Source organism: Puntigrus tetrazona, chromosome 22 (assembly GCF_018831695.1).
Source record: "Puntigrus tetrazona isolate hp1 chromosome 22, ASM1883169v1, whole genome shotgun sequence".
Taxonomy (NCBI): Eukaryota; Metazoa; Chordata; class Actinopteri; order Cypriniformes; family Cyprinidae; genus Puntigrus; species Puntigrus tetrazona.
The window spans coordinates 15,330,916-15,354,033 of NC_056720.1; the positions used below are offsets into that span (position 1 = coordinate 15,330,916).

At 41.4% G+C, this 23,118-nt stretch overlaps 1 protein-coding gene and 1 long non-coding RNA gene across 3 annotated transcripts in view; both read right to left on the bottom strand.

The window, feature by feature from the left end:
- The window catches only part of nr5a2 (nuclear receptor subfamily 5, group A, member 2), a 51,474-nt gene extending 39,639 nt beyond the window's left edge, over positions 1 to 11,835 (bottom strand). Inside the window, exons 1-4 of one of the 2 annotated variants that reach the window (XM_043223226.1) lie at positions 11,608 to 11,835; positions 7,775 to 7,893; positions 5,758 to 5,899; positions 313 to 1,007 (exon numbers count right to left, since the gene is read on the bottom strand). In XM_043223226.1, coding sequence (XP_043079161.1) covers positions 313 to 1,007; positions 5,758 to 5,899; positions 7,775 to 7,893; positions 11,608 to 11,662 — 1,011 coding nt within the window. In that variant the 5' untranslated portion in view covers positions 11,663 to 11,835. Of the gene's footprint in view, positions 1 to 312; positions 1,008 to 5,757; positions 5,900 to 7,774; positions 7,894 to 9,891; positions 10,681 to 11,607 lie in introns of those variants that run through there. The other variant, XM_043223224.1, reaches the window with a different exon arrangement.
- Positions 11,836 to 19,857: 8,022 nt separating this feature from the next.
- Positions 19,858 to 22,875, bottom strand: LOC122327147. The gene is made up of 2 exons (XR_006247600.1): positions 22,187 to 22,875; positions 19,858 to 20,781 (listed from the first exon to the last, which is right to left on the bottom strand). It is a non-coding gene; the product is annotated as an uncharacterized LOC122327147 (long non-coding RNA).
- Between the last annotated feature and the right edge of the window lie 243 nt (positions 22,876 to 23,118).

Below are 23,118 nucleotides of genomic sequence, written 5' to 3' on the forward strand. Positions count from 1 at the left end.
AAATGGAAGAACTACATTGATGGAATCACATTTTTTGATTCACTTTCACTTGCCCGCCAATTGATTCTCTGCTTTTTACAAATGCGCTCTCATTCTGATGGCACCCATTCACTGCAGAGCATCCATTGGTGAGCAAGTGATGTAGTTCTTCAAACCTGTTCTGATGAACAAACAAACTCATTAAACTCATCATGGATGACCTGAGGGTCTGCATCTTTTCAGTACTATTCGTAAAACGGACATCCTAAATGATTCTAGATAAGTACTTTTAGGCCAACCGCCTAACACAAAACCAACGAAAGCATCACGTACCTTCAGTTCCCGGAAGAAGATGCTGCTCCTGGCCCATTCTACAATGGAGAACAGTGTCTGGTCGGCCATCTTGCACATGAGGCCAAAAGTGTTGAGTTTCTCGTGCTTGCCTCGGCTGGCCTGCTCCTGCTGGAGGTACGCGAGGATCTTGGCTTGCACCTGGGGCTCGTCCGGCTCGCACTTGAGCAGCTCCACCACCAGGTGAGGGAAGGTGGGTGGCGATCCGCCCGCGTAAGCTTCTACGTACGGGTAGCCCATGAGGGACTCCGGCGAGCTTGTGTAGGGGTCGGGATACTCTGACTTGATGGTGCGGCTCTGGAAGTGGCCGTACGCCTGGTAGCCCTGCAGGCCTCCGGCGTGCGGCGGCATGGCCATGCTGACCGGCGAGGTGACGAAGGGACTGCGGTCAAAGTCTGCAGGTGGCAGGCCTGCGCTGGAGGAGCTGTGGTGGTGGTGATGGTGGTGGTGATGATGGTGGTGGCTCAGCGGAAGCCCCTTGGAGGCTGAATGGATGTTCTGAATGGCAGAGGTAATGGTGAGGTCCGCTGGGACGGTTTGCATGACTTGCGTCATGGCCTCCAGCTTGAGTCCGTTGGCCCGGATCAAGGCTTTTTTCTGTTGCTTGAGCGCCCGGTCTCGTTTGTACATGGGGCCGAACTTGTTGCGACCTCCTCTCATTCGATCGGCCCTCACAGCTTATAAAAGGCAAAACACAAAATGAGTCAAGTATCAGATCATTAGGAAATCACAGAATTGATTTTAAAAAAAGCTAAAATAATAGTTAAAGCGTGTCATTTCTCTCCCACTAGTGCGACCAAATGGAACTGCAGAATTAAAGACTTCTTCGGGGTATCTTTATTCAGAACTGATTTGAGAAAAACTTTTTATTCTATGTTCCTGTACTTCAGTTGAGTTTGAATTTAGCTAGTAAACAAGACGCAGAAGTGGAATTCGTATTTTAATTTAAAGAAACAGAATTTAATTCAACTTTCATTTGCATCTAGAAAATCTGTTTGTAGGTAGATAGATCATCTGTCTATCTATTGGTATTTTAATACTAAAAGCTTTACTCACTTTGCCTTTAAACAGCGAAATAAACGTTTTTTGAAGTTTGGTACAGTTTCGATTGATATACACCACAGCAGAGAAGACTAGTGCTACAAGCAATCAGCGTAAATTTCATGTGTGAATTTTACATTCAGATGTTAGTTTGTGTTGCTACCCATGTGACTCGTTTTTTTCAAAGGCAAACTCAGCATAATCGAGCCAGAGGAGACAATTTAGAGAGAAACGGTGCTAATGATTCAATATTAAACTGGAGCGAGACGAAGTCAAGCGGACGAGATCATCATTATGGCAAATAAATGAAGAGAGTGCCATTGCCCGGAAGCGACTCTGATCCCCGCCACAGGGCCGAAGACTCCACTTTCGTCTGCTGGGTCCCATGTTAATTATTTATGCTTAATTATTTCTCTTTTGCGCTCCATGTTGTCGGCAGGTGGATAGCTGGAGGTTCCAGCAGCGTGTTAAACACACAGCAGCATATGCATAGAGCACGCGTTTGTAGACGCGTTCGCGACTTGACCGCCGCTCGTTAGGCCCTAATATCTCACAAACGGTAGATCTTAAAAAAAATAAAACAATTAAAAGAAAGCCCTCAGTCCAACAGCTGCCTTGGGAGTGATTTTAATGGTCCTTGTCACAGCGGTGAGTGTTTGTGTGTGTGTGTGTGTGTGTGTGTGGTTGACACTACGTGTGTGATCTGATTGATCCGGCTAGAGAGGGAGGCAAAGTGTTACCACTGCGATCCCGCTGACAGCTCTCGTAACAGTCAAATATGATTCCTGAGCAACTTAGTGGGAGATTGTGTGTGTGTGTGTGTGTTGGCCCTTAATGTGGTTGTTAAAAATGTATCCAATCAGAAAAACTGTGGTAAGTTTAACTATTAATGATTCCTGAGCAACAGGGTAATTAATGAGCTGGAAACTAATAGTCGGCCCTTATGGGAAATCACAATTAGACCTGGAACTCAGATCATGAATGCATGCCCCCATCCGTGCTCATGCACGCTTACACACTCTGTCTGACACCATCCCCCGCTTCCTTTTTGTCTTCTGATAAGATTTTTTTTTTTTCTCACAGCGTCTAATTAAACAAGGTTATTTACATGCATGTCATACAGATTTTTTGGCATAAGACGAGGGGTTTCGTGTCAATAATAGAGCTAGTGTTGTTTCAGTACGCACCTTTTGTAGCAGGCATAGAATCAACTACTACATTTGCATTCAGAATTTTACACTACCAAACTTATCCAAATATTGCTGAAGCATATATTATGCATTCTATGTCAAATTCTCAGATTACTATTATTGTTGCAGTATATATACAATGCACAGTATGCTCATTTTTCTATGCATAACCTTATATGCACTGTTTGTAATAGCATGCTACTACTAGTGCTGCAAGTATACAGCATGCATGCTTATACCGTGCACAGCCTAAAAGCATAGAATGACATTTCTACCAATCCTTCACTACAGTTGCAATATATACTACAATATGCACACTATGCAAATTTTCTGCTTACACAGAATTACCTTTGATGCATTTCTGGCTACGTTTCAAATAGCACGCTAAATAGCACATTGTATAATTATAATATTAATTATAATTTAATTAATTGAATTAATTTTAGTAGGAAGTAGTATGGTGATACTACTTCCTACTAAAATTAATTAAATTAATTAAATTCTAAAAATAATTGCTGCACATATACGCAAAAGAACATATATCCCACAATGCAATGCTCTCCACTCGACTTTCGAATCCTTGCGCGACGAATGAGCTTGAAATAATATCAGTAGCAACTTTTAAAATATTTTATTGGTTCGTGGTTCGATCGGGTTGCCAAAAGTGCGTACCAAAAAAAATTACAAATATCCAAAAACAAAGTTTTATTTACACTATTAAATGTACTTACGGAAATAACGCATACTGTTTCGCTCACCCATTTTTTTGTTAAATAGCAGCTAGTCGTGCAATATTTACGTTCAGCATGCAGTAGGCTAGTATTCTGCTCCGCACGCAGCTCTTTTTTCCCCATGTAAACCGTGTATCTGTTCTGTGTCTGTGTGTGTGCATGACTTATAAAACCAATTTGTGAGTTACTCAAATGGCTCGCAGGAAGCAATTGCCTCGGTAATAAAAGCAGTTGCCTGATCTAATTTACTCGAATTGGCCGTCCATAGATGTTGTTTGTTTGTGCGTCTGTGCAGACGGGGGCCCGTCTAGGCAGATTCGAGCGCTGCTTATTGTCTGATTTATGTGTGTTTAATATACAGGAATATTAAGCGTTGCTTGGGTGAGAATCCCTGTCCTATCACAGGCATATGAATGCCTCCCCTGGCCGGCTCCTGACACACAGTTTGTCATGTCCGCCGGAGCTCTACTCCGAAGGCGTCCCGTTCCATGCGCACACATGAATAGCTATGATACCTATGCATAAGTAATGGGACAGCTTGCCGCCGCCGCCGCCAGCGGCCGGGAGACGGCAACCGCGTATCAGCCCCCCAAAAATGACAAAGTGCGCAATGCAAAGCGCGGAGCATGTTTTGAATATCCACGGAAGAGCTGTGCCAGATCGTCAGATTCATCAAGGTACTTAATATGGATAACAGACGTTTGATGAAATCTAAACTATTTTACGCTCCGCTGTGCACAACATTGGACTCGAGTGGAATGAATAAACGCACGGGGCTGGTCTGCGTAGCTTCCTTTTGACTTCCTCAACTCCGTCCTGATTACGGAGAGGTAACAAAAAGATTGGGTTCTTTCACTTAATCTGTAACTGAGCCACTAATGCGCTGTATGAAAGAAGATAATTACAGGCTTCGTCAAAAAGACGTAACACGCTCTCCCGTGCTTTTTCCAGAACTTTAAAACAGCAGGCTTTTCTTATCTGTATTGATAATAGAGCTTCCATGGAGACATTGAAGGCCACTTGTCTGTGTCACACTGATATGGATGTTTTGTTTTGCTACTTGTTCAATTATGGTGAGTGTCGCGCTCATATCTGTTTGCTGAAAGCTTCTGATAATAAACAAAAACAACAAAAAAAGCATTTATTTATGATAGGTTCATCACTACAGTTTACATGAGGCATGAGATCCCAATCAAATAGGTAAAGCATATTATTATTATCATGACTGTTATTAAAATCCTTAAAAAAAAGTTAAAACAGGCATACGTTTTAGGATGCAATTAAATCTTCAGTCCATCACTAATGCAGTTCCTTCACTATAATAATCTTTTTTTTTTTATTAAAAATATATTAAAAACACTTTTAGATTCAGTTTATATTCATGGGGCCTGGAACTTTTGACTAATATAACCTTCAATTTTTATTATTATTATATTATAATCTGTATTATATTTTTTATAACGTTGTTGTTTTTTTTGTAAAATCGCCACCGATATTATGTAAAAAATGCAGGTTCATTATTAAAATTAATGAGATCTTGGAATCCTGACTAATAAGTAAGCTATTCAGTTATTATTATTATTAATATTTTTTATTTTTTTTAATCAACATCAATGTAATGCCAAAATAATGTCGGAATTGAACCAACTGGAGGTCCATCGATGCAATTCATTGAACAATAAACCTGCTTTACATTATGTATTCATTTATTTATTTTATTACAATTCTACTAAACAACATCAAATTCCTAAAAACTGTGCTAAGTTTGATGGCAAAACTTATGCTTCACACTAACAATTCAAATTTCTTTCGAAGTAATTCCGTTTTCAAGCAATACGCGTGAAACTTACTGCTGCGGTTTGTATTCAAAACACCATTTTGCTTAACATTTTCCATCTTTCCTTGGGAGTATGAACTATCAGAACAAGCCTGTGGGGAGTATTAGCGAGCGCTCATCTCTTTGGACGGGTCTGACAGGGCGCTGGAGGGCCTCGTATCCTGTTGGTAGCATGCGGCGGCAAATCAAAGCCGGCTAGCTCTAAAACGACACCCGCTAGAAATTCTGCCCTCCAGCAGTTAAACAATTAACAGTCGTAGATCTACATACTAAGAGGAGAGAATCATGCAGTAAGCGTGCGGAACTCACAGATGCTGTTTAATTGGGATGTTGTTTTTTGCGTCTTTTCTGCGGAACCGAAAAAGAGAGACGGTTTGAAGAACGTCCGCTTGCGTGCGAAAGCCGCCGAGCTTAAATAATGTTAATAACGACTGATATCCGTTTCCTATTTCTTCTTCTTTTTTTAACAGACGCGACCGGTTCGCTTTCGCCGGGGCGGAAACGAGCAGCTCGAGCGTTCTTCGAAACGTCTCCTTTTCGCGTTCCGCAGGGGAACGAAAGTCTTAGCGATGCAAGCCGCTCTCGGCGACAGGAAGAAATGCACAGATGAACTCAAAAGGCTCCTTACCCTCCAGTTTCATGCCGACGGTGAGGCACTTCTGGAAGCGACAGTAGGGGCAGCGTTTCCGCTGGGTCTTGTCTATTTGACAGCTCTGGTTCTCTATGCATGTGTAGCGCTTGTTGTTCTGCACCGTGCGCTTGAAGAAGCCCTGCAGAGTGAGGTGAATGAAGATGTCAAACTTTTGACCCCCGGTGTTTGTTAATGTGCTATTCAGCCACAGACAACCCACACACACGCACACACGAAAAAAAAAACCACTTGTATCCATTCACACGGAAAAAAAAAGAGGTGTTACACACACTGCCACACAAGTAGACACGTATAAAAGTAGAGCCACGGGCAGAGAAACGCTCCCTCAGCAGTCGACGCTCACTTGGATAAACACAAACACACACCCCCACACAAAAACTGACATGTGCACCCACACGCACTCTTGACATGAACAAACAGAAACCCAGGCTGGAAAGAAACAGATTGAGAAATGTGAGAAGCCTACTAGAAATACCAACGCGCTCACTTTAGGTGACCCGCTTGATATCCTCGCTAATATAAAGATCCGCTTTTAGTGTCGTGACATGCTAATGCTACGTGTTTCACGCGTCTCCGTGAAGCTCCTCTGAAAGGGTTTTTGGACCAGAGGCTCTGCTGACCGCCGGCGTTGGGCTCGGAGTCACTCGGACCTAAAGTTGGGAGTTTACTTTTGTTCTGGTATTTTAATTGAACGTCCGAGCAGGGGCGTGCAAATTTTACAATCCCTTCCAAATAAATTCCCGTTGAACTTCTCTGATCCTATTATTCATACGGCAGAGGCAAAAAAAAAAGCAACTGAAAAAAATCCAATAAATTATATCCATAATTTACAGCCGTAGGATTACAAGATTCCACCTGCAACTGTTCTGAATTCATTTTCAGGGCAGGAGAGAATCAAACGAGGAACGGTATTAACTTATTCTTGATCAACACCGTGGGGAGACCGGCCCATTTAAAACTAAAAGGATCGATACTGGCCAGAACTCGAATAACACACACACACACACACACACACACACACACACACACACACACACAAAGCCGTAACATGGAGTTCATAAAGTGCTTAACCTTGAATGTAGACTATATCATTAAAACTAGTCAAAACTCAAATGAAATATATAAGAAACAGCAAATACTGGTTGCATATAGCGCATTAAAATTCTAAAACAGAATTTTAAATGACATTTAAAGCATAATATTGACATTTAAGTATCGCTAAAACTCAAAACGCCGGTTTTAAATGGCAAATCTTTCTCTTATGTTGTGCTACAGAGATCTGTTAACAATTAAAGAAGAAAATCCACCGCCATATACACCCTTTGGGGGGAAAAACAATGTGAGTCAGTAAGTGTGTGTGTGTGTGTGTGTGTGTGTGTGTGTGTGTGTGTGAGAGAGAGAGAGAGAGACAAAGACACTGGATTTTCTAAACTGTCCATTTGGTTACGAACTATCATGTGCGACTGAACGCCAAAAACCTCTAACGGTTTCCAGAAATTAAAACCCCCAACTAGTTTTCAATTGGACATCGGCAAAGACAGTCATTTCTTCATTTACTAAAAACACAGCCGGTCACAAACAACCCCACAAATAAATAAATAAATAAACAAGCGGACATGAATTTGATTCGATTTCATATTAAATCAGTCGGTCTTAAACGGTTTTAGACGCCAAGTGTTAACTCGACGCCTCATATACGGCCTTAAAATCAGATTTTTATATGTTTTTCAAAGGTGAAATCACGTAACCTGTACATTTTGCCAACTGATGGATTCGTTTTCTCCAAAACGCCAAACGGAGCCTTTGAGGTCAACAACAAAAGGCGTTTTCTTCTCTCTTTTAAAAACAGACAATGCTATTTATTTTCTATTCTAGCGGTCCGTAATTACACAGTTAGTTGCATTTTCGATCAATCGCCAGGACAGACCTTGAGACCCATTTTTAGGTCGCGACCCCAGCGTTTGAGAGGTTAAAAACAGCGGATGTTACGCACCTTACAGCTCTCACAGGTCAGCAACCCGTAGTGATATCCGGACACCTTGTCTCCGCACACTGGACACATTTCGTCCAAGTCTTCGTCGTAGGAGTAGTCCATCATTTTAAACTGGGGGGCTGAAAAATCACAATCGAAACATGAGCAGGAATTTTTACATTGCAGAGATTTAGTTACAGAAATGAGTCTGACACCCAACAGAAGAACCTAAAACACAGGTCTCTGGATCTCTAAGCAACCGCACACCAGCTCAAAGCTTCAACTGTCTCTTCTGCACCTTATGCGCGCAGCCCTGCAGTTTTTTGTTTTGTTTTTTTTGCAAACAAGTCGAGGAATCACCCAGTCGCGAGCTTTTGCAAAGTCCTAGCCTTGAGAGTGAATTTTCTCAAAAGCGTATGCGGTTCTGGGTCTCTGGGAAAACGCCGAAGCTTCGAGTGGGGTGTGGAGGATGGTCGCAGACGGGGCAAAACTTCGGTTTCGATCTGGTTAATATTCATGATGGCTCGTAAATTGGTGTGGGAGCGCGCGCGAGAGAGAGAGAGAGGCCGCCGTCTCGCGCTGGAGTGGATCGTTTAGCCACGAGGCGAATAAAAGCAAAAACAACATGTAAATACACACCAGCAAAATAAATCATGCACCGTGGCTCTTGTAGCCTACGTGTGAGACTATTCGTTTCACTGTAAATGATAGCTATATATATATATTTTTTTTTTGTTGTTTTATTACATCTTTGTATTTTAATCAGCATCAACGGCGATAGAGTGATGCAGTCTGAGAGATCTAAATAGAATCAACTTCTATTTGAAACGAGGTGTTTTGGAACGGCACGTGAAGAAAAAAGAATTTGCGTTCCACAGGAAAAAGAAACAGACAAATCTGCTGTGAAGCAAAAGTTATATAGCCATAAAATACTACATTTTCGGGTTTTCGTTTATTATTAGCCCGTTCGTTATTCTAACGCTTCCATTGGCTATTATTTGTGCAAACTGTATTTTTTTTTTTTTTTAACAGAACGCAACAAGTGCTTTTAACAATTGCTCGTATTATTTTTCGCATCGCGGTAGAACGATTCCGAGCGAATTGCAGGTTTTCATTTCGTCGATAATTCTATTTTTTTATTCATATTTTAAAACGGACTAAAAAAAATGCCGTTCCTTGATTTAAAACGCGCGATTTGCTTTTAATAACGGCTTGTGGCTGTTTTCCGACGTGCGCTCGATGCGCGTAAAATTGCCAGGATTCACGTCGATTTGAATATTCGAATTTAAAAAGACGCCTTATTTTATTTATTATTATTATTTGGAAAAAAAAGGAGCTCGTGCCAAAACTCCTCGAGCTGAAGTTCTCTCACCTGAAATTTCTCTCGTGCACGAATCTCCCTTCAGTTTGAACATATCCCTCGATTATTAGCCGCTTAAACGCTTTTAACGCGTCGCCTTTTAAGGAATGCAAATACGCGTTGTTTAAAAAATTAATTAATACAAATAAAAATAATCACGAAAGATTCTGATGTTCTTATCAGTAGCCCCAACCATTTGTCGGGGAGTTCCTCTGTGGTCCTTTGGATATTAAAAAGTTATATTTTGTCCATTGCATGTATGGTTTTCTAAATCAATGTTGTACTGACTGGGATATTTATTTTAAAAAAGTGCGGCTCACGTCGGCTTAACTATTTTGGACGGGCAGATTTATGTTTGGCGTAAAGCTGCGCTCTGTCATAGTCATTATTGTGGTTTCGTTTTCCCCTTCTGTTGTATATACTAAGACCAAATTCATTGGCAGGTGATGAAGATCATGTTGAGTTTATAGGAGTTCACCCGGCTCAAAATAATTCACGCTCTGCCGTTGCACTTTGTTTCCTAATTTATCTTTACGCGGCAACCCAGTGCGCGTTTAAGCGCGGGTCAATTAAAGTAAAAGCTAATGTTTTGTTAGCAGTCCTAAACTTTGGGTCGTTTCGTGGTAAATGATTTTCTCGTTCTTCTCGTGTAAATGACAGAACGAGCGCGGGAGTTATAACTGAGGCACGCGGTGTCCGTAAGAGATCAACTGAGCGTAAGATATCCGAGAACGCGGACCGCGATATTGCGCGCGCGAAAGACACGTATGCCGCTTACCTTGCATGTTTCTAGGCATATGCCCCTGTTCCCCATGCGATCGAGCGAGTCCCAGAGATTCTGACTCGACTTTAGGCAGCATGACAGCTCTGCTGAGCCGATGATGAGCACGCGCCGCTCCGCCTGCGCGCGAGGAACACCGGAGACTCTCCAAAACACCGTCCAAACGTCCGAAACAAATCCTCTGTGTGTGTGTGCGTGTGCGCGCGCGCGCTACGAGACGCCTGCCCTTCTTTTAGGAGTTGCTCACGCGCGGCGTAAGTTCATTAGGGTGGTCTTCGCGGCGACTAAGATGCTGCTCTTTAAACCGGAGTGCGCGAGCTGTCAGGAACTTCTCGCGAGCCCCTCCTCCGCGCGCTCTGCGTCGCTCTATCTGCGAAGTTCAAACGGCTCCTCGCCGCTTTGTTTACGCCGCACCGACACGGCGTCGGCCAATCAGCGCCTCGTTCGCTGCGCCGGCGTCACGCGTTTGTCCAATCAGAATCGAGCCCGAGAACCAGCGCCCGGGCTCGCGCCGGCAAACGCAGGCGAACTGCGCTAATTGAACATTACGAGACACGCGGCGCCGTTAACGGGAGCACCGGGAGGTATGTGCTGATGTACCGGAGAGCAAAGCGTTTGTGTGTATTAGAAAAAATATTAGCAGGGAGGGTGGTGGGAGGCACGAGAAAGTTACACAAGATTTGGTCTAAAAATTTATTTGCGATTTAATCTTAGCTGTAGTCTACTTTGTGGCATCAACGTGCTCTTGAAATTTGCCCAACGCGATTTTAGTATTTAATTTATAGAAAAAGCGAGCGTAAAAGCAAAAAAATGAAAGAATTTAGGAAATGCCTCGTGTTGCGTGTTAAAGGTGCGCGGTGAAAATAGGTTCATTTTAGGCTATTTTATTTATTTGATAAATAAAATAATTTTTTAAAATGCTAAAATATTGTATTTTTAATGCTCATTCTATTTAAATCAAAATTACTCACAAACAGGGTACCGTGGGGGAAAAAAAAGATGTAGGCTATAAATGTTTTTTAATGCACACTGTGTTGTGCTTGATGATATAATGTAATAATACACTGCAAAAAAAAGGTTAAAAACCCGTCAGACAAAACGTGTAATATGATTAAAAAATATATATACATATAACATATAAAAAAAACATATAACGAAGACAGCTGGCACATACAGACGCAATATTTACATTCATACGGAAGAAAATCACCACGAACCCACACACATTTTCACACAGTTTAAAAACGTGTTTACTTTCCCTCCCTTCAAGCCGACATCAACGCCTTTATATTTCAAACGCTTCTCGTAAATGCAAATATTTTTTTTTACGTAGCCTGATGTTAAATATTTTCCATTCATATTCTACATAACGGCAGGCTGCACTGCTGCTAAAAAAATATTTTCTAATTGTAACAAATCAACATTAATACATTTCGCTATTTTTTATTTTTCCGCTTATCGGCAACAAAACAGCGCGATAAAAAGCCTAAAATACCGTTTATGTCGTTACACTCGATATACAACACAAAATAAAGTTTTAATAACCCAGGACGGCGATAAAGCCGGTAATAAACACGTTCAGAAACTGATTCGCTGCAAAAACAGCTAGCCTCGGACCGCTCCTGTTCCGTTCATGTCTATTGAATATTACAATGAGGACCGATGAATAATGCAGCTTTATCAGAGCACGCAGACGGGAAGTGAACAGCTCACCCAAGTCTTTGGTGGGGTCACGTTGTCCCGGGTCACCCTCAAAACCAGCGGCCATGGCAGGACCAAAACACCAGGCAGCTATATCCCATCCGGCATTTCCGTTCCGGCAAACTTTTGAAGCTTCATCAATAAGCACCGGCCGAGAAAAAAGTGAGGTGTTTTTGAGGAAAGCGGCCACCTGACATCTCTCCCTTTACTTTCACACACACACACACACACACACCCCCCCCCCATGACCTGCACTAAACCTGCAGTCGTATCTTACCTGCTCGACAATATTCAAAACTTCTGAGGTTGATAGGTTTGCCTGGATCACGTGGAGTCAGGCAGATTGATAACGGCCAGTTATAAAGTGACACACGGATAGATAAGCCAGAGCGGACAGATAGCACTGAAGGAATGATTAACCGGCGGACGAGGGAGTTCGAAACCGCCGGCCACGCCGGGGACCGAGTGGAAATAAGACAGGTGGTAAAACGCCAGATCAAAAGAACGCAACAGGTTGATACCGGGCCGCAAACTTTGAACTGCTTCTGCCCGAAACACTAGCACGCGGCGTGAGCCTGCTTTTATGGGACGTGTGAGGATCAGGATGGACACGCGTGCTCGGCGGGATGAGGCCTTTTGATTTACCTGGAGGAGGTCCAGGATGTAGTGACAGACAGGCCGTCATCTACGCACAGATGCATATCAGTGGAAATACAAACACAATCCATATCTACACTATAGGTGTTTGTACAGAGGCCTAAATGTGTTTTTTTAATTATTTATTGAAATGTACAAATCTGGGCCTCCGCTCAAACAATGTTTATATATTATGTTATATTATATTATATTATATTATATTATATTATATTATATTATATTATATTATATTATATTGTATTATATTATATTAAATAAACAAATACTAATTAATAATATAAACATTTCTATCTATTTATAGCGTGTGTAGTTATATTAATTATTAATTCTAGTTATATAATTAGTTTTGTATCAGTTTTCAGTACTTATTGATAACATAACATCGATATTAGAATTATCAATAAATAATAATATTAGTATAAAATGCTGGACTGATAGAAAGATGCATTTCTGTATTTATGTATATATTTAAATAAATTAATAATTTTATATGTTTATATATATATATATATAGAGAGAGAGAGAGATGTTTTTAGAAGTTGTTTTAATTATTCTGTCTTTCTGTGCCACTCTCTTTCACTTGATCTTCAGCGCTCCACACAAAAGAGCAATTTCATGCAAGGTGAGGGGCAACAATGCCATCTAAATTTGGCGACAAAAGATAAAGAGTCTCGGGACAAGTGGCCCCGGCAAACACAGGCCTGTTGACTGAAGCGCCGGGACCTAATGACCCTCATGTCACCGGCCCACAGCAGCTACAAGGGAGAAGACAACAGAGTGAGGCCGTCTTGACTACCATAAGTGGATGCGCGCTGATAACACAAGGGGTACCTGAGAGCTCTTTGCTTACCATAGAGATTACCGGCCCGCCGAGGCTCAAAGCTGGGGGATTTGTCAACTTAACCCCTGTCCCCGCTCCTTTTTTTTTCCCCCTTCAGCCGTGTTTTACGATGCTGGATGGACCCCTGCACTAAACACAGAGGTCTTTACAGCAGAATAAAACATGGTTAAGTGTAGCAGGCTGGGGTCAAGGTTTCAATCGTGCAGGAGAGGGCTTCAGGAGCTAATGAAAGCAGGATCCTGCCAGCCACGCTCAGTAATCTATTCAACTCCTACATGCCAAGAGACATGTTTATATCCGCTAAAATGATTGAGGCGACTTGCAAAAATCGACGCCGTTCCATGCGGTCTATTATTAGATAGATAGATATAGATGCATGTAAAGCAGAAGCCTCATGTTGCTTAAAATTAAAATTGTAATTTAACATTAAAGAGATTAGAAAAAATAGTTTCGGAATACAATATGTGTATATAAATAACACAGGCCTATAAGAAATATAAACATGAGTTTTAAGGTATTTTCTTGACTTGCATGCACTGGCTTATGTTTTTATGACGGCAGTTTAAATTTTATTGTACTATCAAAATCACTGTCCAAAATGATGCGGTTATATAATTCTATAAACACAAGGTGGGGCCTTTCCTGATAAAAATAGGCGGCGGTGTCATTGGATGTGCGTTGAGGTCACCATCAGGCCCAAACACGAATCTAGATCACGCCACCAAATCGGGACGACTTCCATTCAAAACGTTGTTTTTAGCGACCACTTCATCCAGTTTAAATAAAAATCCAACGGATCGAATCTAGAACGATTACGCTTTCGCTAATCTATCGCACGTCAAGGTCAGAATTCGTCACGATCCCTTTGTTTTCCTCCGCAAGTGACAACAAAACCCCGTCAATACGTAATTCCCCAAATAATCTCTGCGTGATTATCTGGAAACCTCGTGCCGTCATTTGAGGCGCAACGGGCTGTTCTCAGGCCTCCTCTTCGAACGCACCTACACGGGCACGACGGGGAAAAGAGCCAAAGGGCGTGGGACGCTCGGATCCAGTGGATATTTCCTGGCTGTGACAAGCGCTAACTCTTTGTTTTGTGCGGCGCGAGATGAGTGAGACGAGCGTGGGGAATCCGGGCTGTTGCGAAAACCGTGTTTTGTTGACCTTCCTCGGCCGTCATCAATGAATAGTAAGAAAAAAGGGGACGAGCGAGATGAGAGCGAGTGTTGTCGGGCATTGTTGGGAGAGTAAACAGCGGCCGGAGCCTGGGAAAGGGCTGGGATTTGTGCCACGGCATTTCTGAGTCATGCGGTCCGCTTATCGTGTTTGTTTCGTGTTTCTACCTGACGTGTTTGCATTAGCATTCCTGCCCCTTCGCCCGCTCGTTCCCAGCTCCCATCCGTTCGGATCCGTCCTGTCCGCGTTTAATTAAACCCCATATGTTTTCTTGGGTTTCTCTCCTCGTCTTTTCTGGAAGAGGACGAGAAAAAAAAAAGAGAAAACAAGCTGCTAGATCCATTAGCGGGTCAAGCAACAGTCATTGTTCATTGCTTCCTATATGCTTCTATTTTCAAGAGCTTCGTGGAACAATAGCGTTCGCGGTTCTGTCAGGTGTTTGCGGTCGCCACGAAAACCAAAACAAAGCACATGTGGGCCTGGAAACAAAACACGCTCGGACACTTTCTAAACCACAACACGGGGTTTGATCCTGAGCCTCGAGCGCAATCAGGACTGGCAGATGTCTTAAACGCGCAACGCTGTGGTCGCGGATATAAAAAAAACGTGTGCTTGGAAAGTCGAAAGCAGATGATGAGGATCGTGTGACGCCGAGCAGATGAGAAAATGGATGAGATTAAGCGTGGAAGTGGAAATTATGACAAACATTTTGATTAGTTGCACATTCGAAGGCATTGCGAAAGCCGACGCGTTGAGCTTTGGTGCGCATGTGGGAAATCTGGGTTCACGTTTTTTCGTCTTCTCTCGTTTTTTTTTTCTTTTTGACGGTGGCAGGTGGGCAAAAATAAAATCGATTTTTAAAACGAACAATATTATATATGAAAATATAAATTAAATTAAATTAAATTTAGTTTAAGTACATCCGAGCATTACTTATTACTTATTTTTTCCAATCTCATAAATGTGCGTATAAATAGTATGTCAATAAAAAAATTTAAACTCGTGGTATAGCTAAACAAACATGGACTTTGGTGTGTATATATGCATTGGGTAGGATTAGGGTTGTGGGGTAGATGTTTATAATATATATATATATTTATGCATAAACTGCATATTATATGCACGTCAAACACATGCGTGCCATTTTTGCGCTGCCAAGAGTTTTAATTTTTATTTTGCATACTATTTATACGCTTTTTTAAAAATGAGACCAGGCTGGTATTTACACTGTATTCATGTTTTGTTTGTGGGTAATGTTTGACATGGTAATTATTATAATAATATTTACATCTGAAGGCATTTTGAGCTGACACGTTGAGCTTTGGTGCTCAGTTGGAAAATCTGAGGTTAAATCAGGCTTACATTTTCTTGTCGTACATTTGACAATTAAATGGAACTAAATTAGACTAAATCTGAACTCAAATAAATAAAAGAACATTTCATTGAAATTTGGGTAAAAAATGGTTTTCCTATTTAATATTTTTACTTTTTTATTTTACTGCTAGGAAATAAAAATAGCAAAAATAGTGTTCATGGGATTGACTATATTTTTCATATTTATTTAGGCTCGGGTAATGTTTAGTTTGACGTGGCAAATATTTTAATAATTCTCACATTTGAAATATTTTTGAGCTGACATGGTGCGCTTTGGTGCACATATGGGAAATCCAGGTTCGAATCAGACTCACGTTTTTGTTAATATTTATGTTTCACAATATGTTGTCTTTTTTTGCAGCTCTCTCTCTCTCTCTCTCTCTCACACACACACATACACACACACACACAAATTGAGTGTTGTGTCAATGATTTATTCATATTTATTTAGGTGCAATACATGGTAAATATCTGAATAATTTTGATATTTGAAGGCATTTTGAGTAGACACACTGAGCTTCGATGCTCAGTTGGAAAATTCAGGTTCGAATCGTGCTACAGTCATGTTCCCCTATAATTTTTTGTCCTATTAAAAAAATGCAAAAATAAAAATATAGTTACGCAAAAAGCATAAAAATATAATATACAAAGTGCTTTAAAATGTTATTTATTCATAAGCCCTCAAACTCAACAGGCCGAATCCTTTTCAATTTGCTGAACACCAGCATGTTTGTTTTAAATCATAGCTGAATGAGCTCCACTGACAGTCCGCCCAGTCGCCTCTACCTGACCCCTGCACGGGGCAATAGCCCTCAGTACCCCCACCCCTCGCCTAGCAAAGCAGAACAGAAAACCCGAGCCGACGGTGCACGAAAGCCTCATCTCACACCCTCACAATAGCCCGATCCAGCAGTCCGCTAATGACTCAGAACTGATAGGAAGCTACTAGAAGCCTCTTAAGTCTGCTCCATTCACATCAGGGAAACATTAAGATATTCCTTTTTTGTTGCCTCCCAAGGACTTGCGCGGGCCTGGAAGGGCAATTATCACCCTGCCAATATTGTAAATCCATTCTGTCATTTTCAATGATATCTGCTTGTGTCAACTGTAAGGTCTAATAAAAGCTAATTGCACATAACAGCCCCGGATCAATACATCAGCCAGCGAAGGTGGCAAGACATACCCTCTTATGAGGCTTCAGGAGTCGGACGCAACACGCATTTGTGCATCATTCGGTTCCTTGTTAGCACTTCATGTCGATTGTATTGAGAATCTATTAAGGCACATGTAAACTGCTTTTAAAAAGAGTTTATAAAACGGACGGTATAGGGCCTGGCTGTAAGCAAACTCTTCCAATACGAGGAAGCAATGGCCACTTCATGAATTCATTTTGGTGTTTTTATTTTATTTTTGTAATTGGATTACTTTATTTAAAAGCAATCATAATTTTAACGTTTTTAACTTTTTTTGTGCAAAGCATTTTTACTTAAAAAAATTTTTTTTTAAATTTTATTTATTACTAGCTACAGTATATTACAATGCAAAAGATGCAAATCCATGCTATCGATGCCGTTTGCTGCGAATGAGCAATATTCGCCTAAATTACGTTGAAAATATAGAAAATGTAAAAAGTAAAAAAAGCCTCAAGCATCAGTTTAATTGCATCATTCAACACCGAGCACAGTATTTATTACGCTGTTATAATTTGTTCATAGCCTCTTCACTCCATTCCGTTTTCTTGCACGCTCCGGTCCAGGATTTCCATTTCGGACCCCATCCAGCCAAATATCCTCAACAATTCCCTAGTTAGCGACAGACCATTGTAAAAGCGTCATATTTGAAATAAAATGCCATCTATTACCTAACCGTATTTGTAAATTAAAGCAAAAGTAAGCCGTAATCTCGATCTTGCCATCAAGGAATGATTGGTGTCTAACCTGCTGAAGTGTTTGCTGACCTTTTCCTGAGGGACAAGACTTTTTGTAGCACTCAGACCCATTTAGTCATCCTCTTTTTGTCTGCTTCCTCTTTCATCAAGGGTCGCTATTGTGCCGGCTCAGGTACCGACTAATGCAGAGCAAATACTTCTACCTAACCATTAACACAGGGCCACTGTTTGAACAGCGCTACACACTGGAATGGCATTTATGGTGGTGGGCCGTTTTGATAGGGAAGAATCTTCATCAATTAGCCCTCTACGCTCTTCCCAGGGTAAATTGAGTGCGTGTGTGTGTGTGTCAGACAGAAAGAGATACAGTTTGCCCTGCGTTTAATGGCACTCTAACTTGAGAGCCGATCATTAACCCATTAGAATAACATGTCTCTGGCTGGGAGGTTTTTTGGGACGTCCTGGGAGATTTGCATCACGGCGCTTACAGTAAACCTCTGAGACGCAGGGGAGATGTTGAGAGACATCATAATGTCTGGTGTTTGTCTCGGGGCAGGGCCTTTTGCTCGTCACGAGAGGTGTTAACAGCTGTAAGTTATGAATGGAAGCGTTTGCGCGCTGTAGGGAAGTGAAAATTTTGTTTCCTAATGGTTTCGATAACAGTTCAAGGACTATTCCGGGTTTAAGTTGACAGCATTTGTGTCATAATGTTGATACTAACTGTGTCATAATGCGCTTACAATGGAAGTGAATGAGATCAATTTTTGGGAGCCCTACAAGCATAAATGTGAAGATTATGGTTTTATAAAAGCATTTAGAACATTGTTGAAAGTTTTAGGAAAAACTGTAGCTTTTATTTGAACTGTTATGTTTATTGTTAGCATGCTAACAAGCAAAATTATTACAGAGCTATTATGTCTATTTTTAATTGTGGCTTAATTTCGTGTAATTGCGATTATATTTCACTTTTTATCTTTTTTCATGCAACTGTGACTTTGCAATTACAATCTCATTGTTCCTATGCAATGTCACGACTGACATACTACAAATAAAATGTGCCAAGAGTGGAGGTCAAGGCATTTATAATATTTGCAAACATTTCGATTTCAAATAAATGCTGTTCATTTGAGCTTTCCATTGATCAAAGAATGTGCAGAAATATTAAGCGCAACCTTGTATCGAGTATTTAAACGATACCTTAAAGGTACATGTTGGTACCTCAAGGTTTTTCTGAGACTCTAATCACATGCATTACAAGCAGATTAAATGATCTGAAACTCTTTTCAAACATAACGTGCCGAGGAATATGTACTTGTAAACAAAAAATAGTCATTTTCCCATTGGCTCTGACAGAAACCCCAAATGCTTATTTGAAGTAAAGCGTATCATGTTCTCGAGTCTTCATTCTGAAGAGCCGCACTATTGTCATCATGTCATTAAGGTCCGTGAGATTGTATTTGTTTTGGCTCAAGAAGGCAAAGCAATGCATCGAAGATCGCTCTTATTTCTTCCTTTTCTCTACAGCCTCTTCTTCCTGTTTGGCAGCCGACCCGTACGTCTAGATCTGGATGGTTTCCCGAATAAAACATGCGTCTTCAATTTGGGCCTGTGAAGAAAACAATCACATTTTCCCCTCCCTCAGATTCGGTTCCTGACAGCAGATTGAGATGTGGTCTCCACGAAGAAGTCTGGGTTTGACGGAAGTTTGGACTGAGTATTTGAGGGGTCCTGAATGTAAATTGGGCGATGCTTGGCAGACTCGGGTAACCTGGTCCAAATCGTTGTATATTTTCGGAGCAGCGCGGCTGGTGGGAACAGATTGAGGTAACGTGAGGTGGACCACCCATGTCCTTTCTCTACGAGAGAGCCGCACGACCATTAATTAGAGCCATTCTCTGAGGTGGATTCTGTGGCCGGGACACCTGTGAACTCAGAAGTGGGCCGTCGCGCGCAAAAAAACGGCCCCTGATTCATGTTTTGTGCACCAGTGCCCAGTAAAAATCACTTCCAGCTCCTGCAGACAGCCAGAAATCCTCTGCATGTGTTTCTCCACATCGGGAAAAGCGCGCTGTTGACACGGGTGAATATTTTAAAGGGAAAGTTCTCGCTAAAGTGAAAATTAGCTGAAAACGTACTCACCCCGAGGCCGTCCAAGATGCAGATGAGAAAGGTTTGGAGAATTTCGGCATTACGTCACTTGCACGGCAGCAGATGCTCTGCGGTGAATGGGTGCCGTCAGAATGAGAGTCTGAACAGCTGAGAAAAACATCACAGTACATCCAAACCATTCCAGTCCAGGGGCTAACATCTTGTGAGGTGTTTGTAATAACGAATCCATAATTAAGATACGAGTCCTTTATCCATAATGTTTCTTTCTGCTGTCATAACAAACCATTCATACCATATCATACAATTGAAAGCATATTTATTCACATTTTTCCATATATATTGACGCTTGCGACTGAGTTTGTGGTCACAAATGTGTGAGAGGACAACAGGAGATGGACTTCGTCACTAGAAGAAGTGTTATTATGGATTATGGACTCATATTTTAGACTGAAGATATTATTTAAAGTTAAAATACCTTAATAATAGATTATTTTCACAAAAAAAAAAAAAAACATGCAGCTTTTCCTTTCAGAAGACATTAACTGATGAACTGGAGTTATGTGGATTACTGTGATGTTTTTATCATCTCTCATTCTGACGGCACCCATCCGCTGCAGAGGGTCCGTTGATGAGCAGGTTATGTAGTGCTGTATTGTTTAGATGGCCTAAGGGGGAGGCAAATCTCATCTGATTTTCATTTAATAGTTAGACGCCATCGTTTGTGAAAATAAATGTTGTTCTCCACGAAATCCAGGTTTCCAGGTCTTCGGGGCGACGCCGAACGAAACATGAAATATTTTACTGGGATTCAACTGGATATAAATGGGGGTTCAATCTCTCTCCGCAGTGGTCCGGGGCCTTTACAGGGACTTTGAGGTGTTTTGCCTCATGTGGATACCAATAAATCTGTCACCCGCAGAGATTCGTCTCCCGCCCTCTGTGGGGAACAAATTGTGGCGTTCGGGGAGGGTTGGGTGGGGGGAGAAGTGACCTGTCAGAGCGCTCCATTTATCACAGGGACAAAACGCTCCCGATTCTTTCTGCTGACCGCCAGGAACCTTCTGCTAAGCACATTCAGGAGATGCATGCTTCTGAATATTTTCATTGAATCAATACACCTATTTGCAAGTGACGTCAAGACCTGAGGGAAGAAGAAAGCAGGGGAATGAGACTATTATATTTCAGATGTGTTTTTCAGATTTAATTATTCATAGAGAAGTTGTAGGGCTTAGTTTTAAAAACCCAACAAATTCAGTGTAAAATGAATACATAAGGAATTTCAATATTCTTGAATGCGTACAAGTACGTATGTATCAAATGATGTGTTCTTTCAGGAAAAATTTCTAATTTTTTAATATATTTTAACATGCAATTTATTCCTGGGATCAAAGCTGAATTCTCAGCATCGTTAACTTCATTTTTCAGCATCACGCGATCCTTAAATCATTCTAACATGCTGCTTTACTTCTACCATCAATATCCAAAACAGTGCTGCTTAATATTTTTGTGCAAACCGTAATACATTTTTTCAGGATTGTTTGATGAATAGAAAATGTCTGGAAGGCCATTTATTTGAAATAGAAATCTTAAATGAATCCGATCAATCAGATAAACACAAATACGGTATTAGCTGAAGACTTCTGAATGATACTATATAGGTCACAATTATCGGAAATAAGACTGCATTTCCAAGAATAAAACATTGTAAATACTCACATTACACATTTTATGCATATAATTCAATCAGCAATAAAATGTTTTTAAAATGTTTTCCTTCGTAAGGCTATTTATGCCAAATGTAAGTGTCTAATGTATATCTTGAAAATAGCAGTAGTTCAAAGTGGCTTATTAGTCCTATATGTATAGGAGACGATTCATCAAAACACGTTGAAAGTTCAATCGCAAAGACAACCTACTGATACATAAAGAGCAGGAGGTCCCATAAGCCACGCGGCATATTTGTGCCCTATTGACTCACATTCAAATCAGCCATTTTGACACATAAGCATCGACCTATCGGTTCGGGTCAGCATATTATACCCAATGAAATATTCAACCCCATTATTCACGGTCCTGTCAGACGTCCCTTATTACGCATTCAGCCGAATAACAAAGCGGTGAAATGTGCATCAGCGACAAATAAAGACACTAAATGAAAACGCGCTCTCATTGGCTGACGGGGCCGGGGCGGATACGCGCTGGCCAATTGCGCGCCTTTGCGAGGTTTGATTGACAGGCCATCCACCAATGGCGGGAGTATAAAGGAAATCTTGGTAGATAGATCACGGTAACGGCCGATAATAAATGGATCATGCTTCTATGTTTTTAAAACCCCTGGCAGATGTATTGAATGGGAAACCTTGTGTGGGAGAAAATAGACCTTTATTGATCAGAAAGGGGGAGGGGGGGGGGGACATGAAAGGAAAGCAATCGGACGAAAGCTGCCAAGGTTTCCTCATGCAAGATGCATGCGACGACGTCTGCCATCTTTTTATCTGATGTAACCAACGCATCGATTCGAATTCAATATGAAGAGACGCTCTTACACAATCCGCTGATATCAATGCCGGAGTAACGCCGCGTGTTTAGCATCAACGCTCCCGAATAATCTCACTTGCTTTCCCTCCTCCCGAGAAGTCCTGCACGCAAGCCCCGACCGATCTCGACCAAAGCTTCTGGTGCCGGCCCAAACGAAACATCCAGAACTGGCTCGCCACGGTGTGGTCTCAAAATACTTTGTCTGTGGCCAGACAATTAAGGAGTTAGGTGTGGCAGAAGGGAAGAATGTGGAAATCGGATCTTTGCAGAGAGCACACCCTGTAGTCTTGGCTTCCTGCGAATGCCACATGCGCTCGTACGGAGCGCATAGCCGTCCTCCATTGTGTTCGGCTCTCTGCTGAGAGATCTGAGGAGGCCGGCTCTTCCCCCCCTCCGTAACCCACGGGACACCAATGGGAACCCATCCATCAAAGCCGGTGACACTGGAAACTTGTTTTGGGAAGAGCTGCGGCTTTCGGTAGTTTTTTTGGTGTGTTGTATTATGCGGTGGAAGGCTGTAATTCGGTTCGTGTGCTACATTCGTAAGAACGTAGTAAAACGACTGATAACACTGGATAAGATAAATGGCTCCAAACAGGAAGAGGTACAGCATGTTCAGCTGTACACGGCCCCCGAGGGTCACACCGATATCCTCCCCTTAAAATCTTTTCTCCTGTGATCGCACGATATGACAGGGTTTGCTGATGCTTAGTGCTGAGTTCTAGGGATTTAAAAAATGTGTGTATATATATATATATATATATATATATATATATATATATATATATATATATATATATATATATATATATGTGTGTGTGTAAGTTTAAATATATCAAAATATTATAAATAATAAATTAAAAATTGAAGTGTTTTCTCTGGTGCTCTCAGACTTTTGGATTCCTGAGTTTCTTAAAATAAACAAAACAATAAAATATTA